The 12262-nt window shown below is 47.0% G+C and overlaps 1 protein-coding gene across 2 annotated transcripts in view; it reads right to left on the bottom strand.

Annotated features, from left to right (window-relative positions):
• The window catches only part of vps13c (vacuolar protein sorting 13 homolog C), a 60602-nt gene that overhangs the window by 13002 nt on the left and 35338 nt on the right, over positions 1-12262 (bottom strand). For both annotated transcript variants that reach the window (XM_079737310.1, XM_079737311.1), the window contains 17 exons: positions 12003-12095; positions 11346-11579; positions 10845-10976; positions 10279-10368; positions 9214-9369; positions 7584-7851; positions 7069-7223; positions 6573-6694; positions 5838-6135; positions 4631-5020; positions 4042-4146; positions 3333-3497; positions 2612-2737; positions 1880-2013; positions 1272-1398; positions 629-864; positions 98-242 (listed from right to left, as the gene is read on the bottom strand). In XM_079737310.1, the coding sequence (XP_079593436.1) occupies positions 98-242; positions 629-864; positions 1272-1398; positions 1880-2013; positions 2612-2737; positions 3333-3497; positions 4042-4146; positions 4631-5020; positions 5838-6135; positions 6573-6694; positions 7069-7223; positions 7584-7851; positions 9214-9369; positions 10279-10368; positions 10845-10976; positions 11346-11579; positions 12003-12095 (2976 nt within the window). The remainder of the gene's footprint in view (positions 1-97; positions 243-628; positions 865-1271; positions 1399-1879; positions 2014-2611; positions 2738-3332; positions 3498-4041; positions 4147-4630; positions 5021-5837; positions 6136-6572; positions 6695-7068; positions 7224-7583; positions 7852-9213; positions 9370-10278; positions 10369-10844; positions 10977-11345; positions 11580-12002; positions 12096-12262) is intronic.

Here is a 12262-nt window from a genome sequence, read left to right as displayed (position 1 = left end):
AGATATTGTGATGAAAATGTGAATAATTGCACAGCACTACGGGTATGCAATCTAAGGCAGAACAAAACAATGCTGGGTTGGGTTGGGCTTCTGTCACCTCTATGTTGGACTCCAGTTTGACCCAGACCGCCTCTTTCTTCCCTGCCACGTGGCTCTGGTAGGCCTTCTCCAGAAGGTTGATGTTCTTCTGGTTGAACGGCTTCCAGCGGTTCTTTGGCTTCATCTCCCACACCACCCCGGAGCTGCACACAACCCGCCATCTTGTCATCAGTCAAGTCGAGTGTTTTTCCCCATTTAAAAGCGCTCTTTGGTCGCTACACAGCTATGGGTTAGGAGAAGCTTGATTTGGTGCTCTCCAAACCAATATGAATAAATGATTATAACTAATACATTTAAATACATTTACATTATAGATACTAGAACAGTAAGAATCAAATATCAATACACACACAAGTAGTGTGAGTGTGTGCGCTTAGGTCTGTGTGTGTGTGTGTGTGTGTGCGTGTGCATGTGCCGGTTCTTCATGTTACAGCAGTGCCTGTGCAGTCGTTACGGTGGATGCATACTGAAACGGGGACTATGGGTGAGTCCCTGGCAGAATGAGGGGTGGTAAAAGCGACCCGGCCACCTGGTGATTCCGACGTAGGCGATCTCCTGCCGGTTGGCGTTGTTGACTAGCGAGAAGCCCAGGTTCTGCAGGGACACATTCACCTCCTGCTCAAACTGCTCCAGCTCCTCCGCCTGCCGCGCCTTGGTCACCACGGCAACGTCCTCCGTGAACAGCAGCACACGCTGGCGCCCGTCCAGGAAGGAGACCCAGTGGGCCTGGGAGAGGCGGTCGTACGTGAACTGACCGCACTCGTCCTGGTGAGAGGGGGAGGAGGAGGAGGAGGAGGAGGATCATGGGTAGAGGAACCAATATGGACTGATCATCATCATCATCATCATCCTAGTTCATTTTATCCAGGCCGGAATTCTCCCTCTCCCGAGGGTAGGGCCTCTCTGACTCTTCGTAACTGTCTACACTTTATGATAAACATCACAAAACGTATCAAGTTAAACAATGTGTAGCTGTCACTTCCTCCCCGCCCAGAGGCTTTCAGAAGCCTCTTCAGAGCTGCAGTTTGGATTATACGTTTCCAGGGCATTGAAAAGGGTTGCATTTCACGCACCAGGTATTGAAATACAAGATGAATTCCCCAAAGCAATAAAGGAAGCGATGCTGTTTGTGGTCAGGAGTGAGCCGTCCCGTCTCAGTGAGCGGGCCTCACCTTGACCAGGTCCAGCTCTCCAGAGTGCTCCAGGCAGCTCCAGCTCAGCTTGCGGACGCCCGCCGGGTCGTCCCAGGCAAAGCGCTGGGCCTTGCCGGGCTTCAGTTCCCGTACCGCGGACTGCCCACTGTGGTGGTGGTGGTGGTGGTGGTGGTGGTGGTGGTGGTGGTGGTGGTGGGACATAGAGCCGGATGGAATAGAGAAGTCAGTCATAAGCCAATTTATATTGGATTTCTGGTAGCCACTTTATAATTTACAATTTACACTTTACACTTTTATAATTTACATTTTTTTTCAGATTGTTTTGTTGTTGCATTAGTACTTTTGCCCTTTTTTTATGTATTGCATTATATTTTTATCCTGTGTTTTTCCACTGTTGCACACAACAAACTAATTTCTCCTACGGGGATTAATAAAGTTGTATCTAATCGAATCAAATTGACAATATTATCATGTAAACGCAACATTGCTGTTTGCCCTCGTGTGCTCGACTGCGCTGAGTTAACCGTCAATCCTAGGGTGACGTGTTCACAGTCTACGCGTGTCATGCGTGAGCCGCTAACAGCAAGCGGTGAGCCGGGAGATACTGTGCAGTGGGCGGGGATAACCTCTGCTTGTAGCCAATGGTAAGCCAGGGGGTGTGGTTCACCACCAGAGCCGGGCTGGCTCCGTCGTAGTAGTCGGTGAAGCTGATGACGGCGGAGTGGTCAGTGATGTTGACGTCGACTATGACCCCTCCGCACTATACAGACAGAACCACACAGAGACAACACACACCTCAACACAGCTCTGCAAGGCGCATAGCCACACCGTACATGGGAACACAGTAGGTAGAGTTGTTTATAATTATATCATTTTACAGGCCGTTTGTGTAAATTACTCGGATGGTTTTGTGGTTAATGAATCAAAAAAATATATAGAGCTTTTCCTGGGTAGGTATGGATCCCATGTTTGGGAACATGGAAACAGGCTAAAAAAAAGTTTCTACCCCAGAGCTGTTCTTTTTCTAAATAATGCAGAATTATAAATTATTGCATTATCATACCAATCTGACCTTTAAAATTGGCTGACTTTTTAAAATATATATATATTTGTTTTTGAATTCTTTAACATTCTATGTATTTTTTTAAAAAATAACCCTTTCCTCATTTTGTTTTTGTTTGAAATAAATCTTTTATTTTTATTTTAAAAGCACTTATTTTGAGAGCCCCTACCACAATTTTGTTGTAGTTTATGCAATGACAATAAAGGGATTCTGATTCTGAGGTGTGGCAGGACTCTCCTGGATTACGGTGGGTTATCCTATGGATGATTCCCGTTCACAGCAGGGGCTCACTGACCACATCCATGCCCAGCAGAGTGCCGCTCTCCTGCCGGTTGAAGTAGAAGGACTTGGAGCTGGACTCGGAGCCCACCACACGCACACACAGCTTCACCGTGCCGCTCTCAGGCCACAGGGGCAGGCACTGGGAGGGGAGGAGAGGAGGACATGGATTTCTCTTGGAGGTTGTACATTAAGGAAAGGACAAGAGCATTGGTTAAGGATGACTGATTATTTAGGATTGTTACGGTGCAATCAAACCCGTCCGAAAGCATGCCTAGAAATAGAAATAGAAGGGTGTTGGATCCAGACTCACACTGGCATGAAAAGAGAAATAGATCAATGTTCACATTTGCTATAAACAAGAGCAAGACCTTTGATCATACACCAGTCATTAGGGATCTTGCTAGTCAACTATGGAACCCGCTTTGAAATGTATAAGGCTGTGCACTTTTTTCATCAACATACTTTTTTCATCACGATACATCGGATCAAAAATGTCAGTGAAAAAGTAAATTGGATTGCTGTCTTCATTCACGGTCCAAACTGAGTTTGTCAGTTATTGCCTTTAAAATAATCATTTATTTATCATTAACATAATAATTTATATTTGGCACCAGTGTATCGATTGTCATACTGCAGGAAGAAGGGCGACGATATATGGCCGTATAGATATCTGTTCCCCACCCTGGTCGCAGCAGTGCAGTAGCAGTAGCAGGGGGCTGGGGGGCCGTACTGACCTCGGAGGCAGAGATGTAGTGCCACCTCACGTCCCCAGAGCCAGGGTCCTCTGGCACCTCGCCCACCTCCAGCTCGTACGACGACTTGTTGATCAGGGTGTAGAAGGGACTCATGGTCACGATGCGCGTCAGGTTGAAGCTGCTCATCTGGATGCTCACCCCCACCTGGAACGCACACACACACACGCACACACACACACACGGACACACACACACACGCACGGACGCACACACATGGACAGACACACACACATGGACACACGGACACACACACACACGCACAGACACACACACACGGACAGACAGACACACACACACACACACACATTCATGTTAGGACGTATAGTGAACCGCCTGGCATTCATCCTTGTTGTTTTAACCCTGTGTGTGTGTGTGTGTATGTCTGTGTGTGTCTGTGTGTGTCTGTGTGAGTGTTTAGGTAGGTGGATGGGTGTGTGTGTGAGTGTGTGTTAACCAGCAATAGGAACAAGCAGTGGCTTTCAAATTGTTCAAGAATAAAATGGCCTTCAAATCTGATCACACTCTCATTGACTCTCCAGACTTGTATCATACTTTCATGCTTTCATAATTTAGCCCCTCCAACACTGACCCAGAATATTCCTAACTATTGGCTACAGATACTGAGCCTGATATCATTTGGTAGCAGGGTGTTTGTTAGGTGTGAGTGTGAGGGGGTGTAGGGGTCTACCAGGTAGTCCAAAGTGCTGGCGGGACAACGGACACAGCCGTAGCTGCCCACCGTGTCCAGAGAGAAGCCATCGGACAGCGCGCTGGTGGACACACTCAGCTGGATCTGTGGGGGGAAAAAAAAGACGCAGTCCAATCGCTCGTATATGAGTGTCGGCAAGCCCGCAAGCCCTCTCAGCCTTTAGGGCTGATCCTGATGTCTGCCAAAATGTTGCAGGACGACAGTAGTCCAGCAGTCTTGTTGACTTGTTTTAGGTCGTTTTGCGGGTAACGCTCTTCGCTTCTAATATGTCACATGTTACTGCAAACCAAAAATAATATTGTGATGTGATTTATAACTCAACAACGAAAGTAACACTTGTAATAAAACACAAATCCAATGTAATATTACATTTTGTAAGTAACTTGCCCCACAACGAATGCAACCAAAAGAGGCATGCGAGTATACTTATATATATATATATATATATATATATATATATACTGTTGAAACCAGCTCAAACCAGCTCAAACCAGCTCAAACCAGGTCCCCTGCTGAGACCCCCAGTTCAAAGAAAACGACCAGCCTGCGTTGGCGGCGTCCCACGCACCTTGTTCTTGCTGAACATGTTCTTCTTGCGGAAGGAGAAGAGGACGACGTCGCGGTAGTCGGCCGGGTGCTTGACCGACTCCTCCTCTGCGCGGTACTGCAGCACCCGGGACGTCTTGTTGATGATCCAGTAGGGGCTGAAGAGGGACAGCAGCATCTGGCCCTGCGCCTGCACCAGGTGCACGCCCACGTCCACCGTCAGCTTGGGGTCCGAGTCGCAGGTGAAGCACAGCGAGAGGAACTCGGGCATGCCCTGGTCCACGCGCAGGTGGCCGTGCCATTCGCGGCCCTGGTACTTGATGAGCGCCAGCTCCATGACCTCCCCGCTGACGCGCGCGTTCAGCACGTCCGAGCTGGTGCCCTCCGGCAGCTTGTGGAACTCGGCGGAGCCCTGCAGGTCGGAGGAGCGTGCGCCGTCTGGTCATTCATGCTGCTTTATTTACTTACATTGACATTCACATGGCGACTTAAGCGAGGCTTCAGACCACCAAACTCTACAGTCAAAATTGGGTCCTAACTCAAGAGATGCCATTTGAGATTTGATATAACCAAAGCCCCATGGGGAAGCAATTTATTTTTTGACATTTTTGTTGAAATTCCCTTTCCACCCTGACAGATATCTATAAATCAACTGAAAAAAACTCTGGCCGCTGTGGCAGGCATGTAATAAGCCTGCCACATTTGATTTGACCCAAATTAAATTAAGGCCAACTGCTTAAAATGAATCTTACTCTGGCTACCTTCTCCAAATTGCCTACCCGATATGTAAGATGTGCACGTTAGCAATCTGCAATGTTAGCAATCTGATATGAATTAAAATAACCTACTCGGATACTTCCAAAATGAAATCAACCCAAAAAGGAGACTGCTTAATTCTCTAAATTAACTGTTAGTTAGAAATGAACTGCTAGTTAAACCGAGATCAACTAAGTATCCTCAGCACACAATAGCATGAAGTCAAAAGCTTATTCACATTCAAAACTGCAACGAAGTCTACAAAATAGCACCGATCTCCACAGACTCCAACTGGCTGTCGGAAGCGGGCGTCTAACGGTGTGTTCCGGATGCCTCGTACAACACCCGCACCAGTTGCAAAGGCGGGAAATCTCCCAGCCTTTCTTGCGGCATTTCGCGCAGGGACGCCCCCTCTTGGTCGGTGCTCAGCGAGGCTGTTCAGCGGGCGCCTCGACAACAGAAACGGGGCTCACCTCCAGCAGGTAGTGGACGGTGTAGGGCAGCAGGTTCCGCAGGGTGGCGGCCGGGTACAGGTGGATGATGTAGGCCGGGTCCCACTCGTGGTCGCCGTGGTTGGCGATGTGCCGCAGGTCGTCGGGGACGGCCAGCGTGCTCACCATCAGCGGCAGGAAGCTGGTGTCGCTGGCCGGGCACTGCAGCTGGGCCCGCACCTCAGTGCTGCGGTGCACCTGCTCCTTCCAGGAGATGCAGGTGGCCGAGGCGCCGTACTGGCCCTGCAGGGGCCCCGCGGGCTGCAGGAACAGCTGGGATCTGGAGGAGGACGTGGAGGGGGAGGTTTTGATAACAATAAGACTATTGGTGGGTGTGGGTAAACTCGATTACAACGCACCAGCAAACTTTAAAGATAGTGTTCCTGTAAATGCAAGATGTTTTTCATGCATTTTATCAGAATTGTACTGCTTTATTTATTTATCTTCAGGTTTTTATGCCTTAAAATCAATTTTAAATGAAGAAATTAGCCATGTGATGAGTGGGATATTGTAGAGCGACCCGGTAAATATTGCGACATACACCCCGACGGGGTCATGCAGCGGGGGGGGTTACAATTCCTGACAAAACAGCTGCCTGTGTTTTATGATCCTGGAATAATTACAGACTTTCCTGAGCAGGATAAAAACAAAGTCACTGACACTACCAGTAATAAATGGCAGTGTTCTGTGGTCCAGTACGGCTTGCCTTAACAGTACCTGTAGCTCTCCAGGGCCACATGGAACTCCTTCTCGGGTTCAGCCACCCCGATTTCCACCATGCTCCGGGACGCGGGGCAGTACTTCAGGAGAGCGAAGGGAACCGAGAAGTGGTTCTTAATCTGAAAGAGGAACCGCAACAATTGATGCGTTTGGTTTGAGATTGACGACGTCCATGGGATTCATGATTCAAGACTCAAAGGTTTTTATTTGTCACATACTCATACAGGATATGCAGTGAAATGTTTGTGTGGCATACTCAGTATTTCCTGTGCTTGAAAAAGAATAGAATACAATAGAATAAGAATACAATTAAATACAATGTACGTTTTAACAGAAATGAAGAATATCATAAAAATATGTCAAATTCAATCTGGTTAAACAGGGAGATGTAAAAAAAGTATTGTGCAATATTGCCAAGTGTCTGAAGGGCTGGTGAAGGCATGTGAGCCCTTAAAAGGTACTGCGTTAGAGAGGACCTGATGGGGAAGAGTACCTGCAGTGGCGAGCGCACGGTCATGACCTTGTTGCCCTCGGACGCGTCGATCTGCAGCAGGATGGAGACCACCTCGCTGGGCCCGCGCACGTTGTAGAGCCGGCGGCCCGGCTTGTCCACCGCGATGTTGGAGATCTCGCTGTAGCCCGACGGAACTGGGGAGCAAACACAGACGTCACTCATCGGCGGCCAGCATACAATGGTGGAATACACCGGCTATATCTATGTCTTTCTGTCTGTATGTATCTATATCTATATCTATATGTGAATGGAGTTCATTTAACAGTACAAAGTATGTGTATTTAGATGATATATGAGATAAAAAATGGGTAGAAATATATGTATAAATACACCTTACTTTTTTATTAGTCAATATGAACTTCACCCACGTTACCGACACCAAATAGGTACAAACGTTCATCTTCTACAGCAGTTTCAGCGCCGAACCATTGGCACAAGAAGGGGCCCATGAACGAATGCTGCATCCTAGCAGAAGAGGTCGGGGCCAAACGTACCGATGGTGAGGTTGAACAGGCTGCTCTCCTGCCGCTGCAGTGCGGACAGCTTCCCCCTGGAGGAGGACTGGAACATGGAGTGGTCCAGGTCCACGCTCTGGCCCACTGCCACCTCCTGCAGCTTGCCCAGCGTGGGGGATCCCACCACCCGCAGGTTGGCCGAGTGCTGCACCATCAGCGGGAGGCCCAGCGCGTTGCGGATGGTGTAGGGGGCCTTCTCCTTCATCAGCGAGGGGTCGAAGGTGGAGGCGGTGCTCTCGGAGAAGGCCTGATTTAAAATGGATTAAATATCAGACTCAATTTGAATTTTGTCTGAAGCAAGATAAAAGTCGGTTACGTTCAAATACAGATTAAATTTGTATTTGTCTGATGCAAGATAAAAGTTGGTTATGTGCAGACAGGTATACACATATATATAGATAGATTAAATATGACAGAATGCCATTTTTGAAGGCTGCTATCATAGGCTGGCATAGAAGCTTGTAAGTAGCATGTTCCTGTCTCTGTGTTTTAGTAGCTGCTGGTATCAACAGTAAAATGAAAAGAACATCCATTTCGATTCCTAGTAAAGCTAGAGGGCAGTATCCATTAATAGTGTCTAATTTAAACAGACAGTGTTCCCATTATAAAGTGCCTTCATTGGTCCGGACTAGAGGCAGACATTCATGCAGGAACATTGAAAACAAACCGTCCTGCACATGATTACCAGGAAATAGTTGCCATCTAGAGCGATTACTAGCCTGCCAAAGGCAGACCAAGTCAACATTAAAACTTTATTATGCTCAGTGTTTGTGTTGCACTGTAGATAATATCACAGGATCGTAACCCACGTTTCTTGGGCAGTGAACGATGCCAATAAATCCTGGCAGTTACATGGTTAGTCTAAATGACAATGAATTCTGTCCAAAAAAGCTTTGTTTGCACTGTTCCACTTATTCAGCTGGTCTGAATTTGACCAGAGCATGTGACAAAAAGGTAAGACGTCTGTGTACTTTATCCTGCAAAATGTACAAGAACTAGAATTTCTCTGCAATTCAACACTATACAAGAATAACCATGGTTTCTTAACCAATGATACAGGGTCCAAAGTATACTTTTAGAATTAATATTTAATATTTGCGCTGGGTGGGGTACTGAGACCGCTGGGTGGGGTACTGAGACCGCTGGGTGGGGTACTGAGACCACCGGGTGGGGTACTGAGACCACCAGATGGGGTACTGAGACCACCGGGTGGGGTACTGAGAGCGCCGGGTGGGGTACTGAGAGCGCTGGGTGCGGTACTGAGACCACCGGCTGGGGTACTGTGTGAATAATGAGTGGGGTACGGTGGATGATGGGTGGGGTACGGTGAGATATGGGTGGGGTACGGTGAGATATGGGTGGGCTACGGTGAATGATGGGTGGGGTACGGTGAGATATGGGGGGGTACGGTGAGATATGGGTGGGGTACGGTGAATGATGGGTGGGGTACGGTGAGATATGGGTGGGGTACGGTGAGATATGGGTGGGGTACGTTGAGATATGGGTGGGGTACGGTGAGATATGGGTGGGTTACGGTGAGATATGGGTGGGGTACGGTGAATGATGGGTGGGCTACGGTGAGATATGGGTGGGCTACGGTGAGCTGCACCTTGGCCAGGTTGCTGAAGACGCGGAGGGAGCATTGGGACACGGTGATGTTCATGGTGTCCCTGGAGCAGATGTTGATGGCCGTGCGTGGCTCGGGGAGGACCACGAAGTCGTCTCCCGGCACGGGGCTCTTGTCCTGGACGGGGCTGTTCTTCATCTGCCGTGCGGAGGAAAGGAACAGAGCAGAGCTGATGTTGGGACATGCAGACGGAGGCTCGAACAAAAAAAAAGGTCCACAACAGCCGGATACATATTTGTACATTATTTTGGATTTGAACAGTTTCTATTTGAACATTTTGTACATTTTTTTAAGGGGGAATTTCAATGTTCTCAGTTACAAAGTGATTTTTGGAGAGAAATGCTGAATAAATGTTGAACCACTGATTTATTCCATAATCGAGCCGCCCTACCTACAGCTTGGGAAGGCAATTAGGAGAAATCAGCAAGATGAAGTTAGATTTTCCAAATGTCCAACCAGTAACGTATCTAAGAGTTGTGCACAGGTAGCTCGGAAGGTTGGTCAAAAGACAGGAAGGCCGTTGAATCATTTAATTGGGCTGAATAGACTGATTGGGCAGGCTTATTTCCAGACTTTGTTGGTATAAATTACTCGACTTCCACATGTGTGCAACGGTTTACCAGGTTCTTATGCTCTGGCTCTGGTTGTTAGAACCTTTGTATCATTAGTACTCTCCATTTAACAGCAATTTGTTAGAAATGCCATCGCTCATTCAATTTGGATCTCAATTCTCAATTCTCTCAAATCTCCCCTACAACATCATTAAAGGTGACGGAAAGATGAGCAACGTTTGCTATATCTATCCAGCATACATCTATATGGACACGCCCAATTGTGATGTCAGTAGAGGCAGATTTTCAAAACGGCTTATAACGGCTAATCACACTTACACCTGGTGGTAATAATATGTCACCTTTAAAGCCACATAACAGAACAATGTGTAGCACTAAAGTGGACCTTGAGGAAAACAGCAGTAGTGCGGTCGATACAGGAAGCGGGAAGATAGCAGTAGTGCAGTGGGTGCATGAAGCTGTGTTCTGAACCTACCTCTAGCTTGAGGTTCCAGCGGCGTGTTCCATTATCGACCCTTTCTATCAGAGGTTCCCATATGGCGTGGGTCTCGTTAAAGTAGTTCACCTACAAGGAAACAGAGAGCAACAATACAATAACAATACAATTAGAATAATAGAAGAAGAAAAAATATTACATTTACATTTAGGGCATTTAGCAGACGCTTTAATACAAAATGACTTACAACAAGTACCAGAAGAAAGAGAAACAATATTGTTGTCGGTGCAGTTAATATATTCATAGAAACAAGTGCTAAGCATTTACAATTGCTAGCTTAGATAAATACACACTAATAGAACGCTTTTTCTTGGTTTCCCAAAGTCGCTTACGAAAGCAATCTTAGCTGTATAGCTTTGGCTGAATAATTAACTTTGACGGTACAACTGCATCTGAAACAAAGAACTTAAATCGGAATAAGAACTAAGAATAAGAGTAACACTGATCAGTGGACCACGAGGGTCGTACGATGTACTGAGTCTGTTTGAAGGTTACGTTTCACTCCCATGCGGCCAGTTTATCGTAAAAGGAAAAAGAGCTCTTACCTCCAGGGTCATGTCGGCGCTGAGGTTGAGGAGGGAGGACCAGTTCTTAGCCAGGCCCGTGAAGGAGGACTCGGCCAGCAGCATGGGCACCGTCCGGTGGCCCAACCCGGACTCCATTGTCACCTGGACCACCTGCGGACCAAGCTACTACATTAGAGAGGAGCCTTCATCCTTATCTCCCTCCCTTCCTGGATTTTTCCATTCATCCATCCTTGGATGGGCCTCTTAAAGCCTACTGAAGATTTAGGATTGATTGATGAGTTTTGTGCTTTTACTGAAACATCCTGTGAATATAATGTAGAATACGTGCAAAAATTCAAGCGATCTGAATAGTCGGATAAAAAAAAGTTGAGCGGTCTGATCGTTTTTTCGCTTGCTCGAAAAAAATTGACTTTTTTGAGCTTTCTGATTGGTCGAAAAAATATTCTTTTTCGAGCGGTCTGGTGGATAAAAAAAAAAAAGAAGAATCCACCAATAGAAACAGTGAACCGATGACCGTACCTTGACCTCCATGCTGAAGCTCTCCCCTACGTTGCGGCCGTCCTGCTCCCTGAAGCTCTCGGTGACCTCGCTGGCCTGGTCCACGCCCAGGAACCAGAAATTACACTCGTAGACGTTCATGACCGACCACAGGCCCCCGACGTCCAGCTTGGGCCCCTGGTCCTGCTGGTCCTGGGGCTTGGCGGCCATGGCCGACATGATGGTCATGACCGTGTTGAGGATGACCGGGGAGATCTGAGGGGAGGGAGGGAGAGGTGGATGACGGGTCAGTGTGAGGAGGTCAGTGAGCTCAAGGTACCCAATTCATAGCACCTTCATGTTTTAACTCTTTATTTTCTCTTATGTATGTATTGCATTTTTATTGCTTGTTTTATCATGCACTTTCTACAAGGCATTCTTTTTACTTTGCCTTGGTTTTCTTTTACTTATGTATTTTATTTTATTTCATGACGATGTTTCTATGTGAGGCCCTTTGAGTCTGCCTCGTGTATGAAAAGTGCTATATAAATAAAGTTGCCTTGCCTTGCCTTGCCTACCAGACATTATAAACAAACTGTGAACCATCATTGTCGTCTCGAAAAAAACATGACTATCACAGCGTGCAAGACTCAACGTTTTAGAACATTGAACAAATCAAGATATGCCCAAAACGCTTACTTTGACGATGACTTCCTCTACGATCAAAGAACCCTTCAGAGGGCGGTTGGGGAGAGTGCTGGTTTCCATGACAACGGAGCACGGCCTCAGCACCTATTGGACACAATGTAAATACTTCTTATTAACACACGTTTTAGCAGAATATATGATCTCTTCAGAATGTATTTTGTTTCGATATCACTCGAGATATCAATTTAAAGAAAAATACACATCTTACAGACTGATTAGATCCAGAGACACCAGCAGTATGAAAAGGAGAC

Source organism: Pollachius pollachius, assembly GCF_949987615.1.
Source record: "Pollachius pollachius genome assembly, chromosome: 5".
Classification (NCBI taxonomy): domain Eukaryota; kingdom Metazoa; phylum Chordata; class Actinopteri; order Gadiformes; family Gadidae; genus Pollachius; species Pollachius pollachius.
This window is presented reverse-complemented; position numbering and strand designations above follow the sequence as displayed.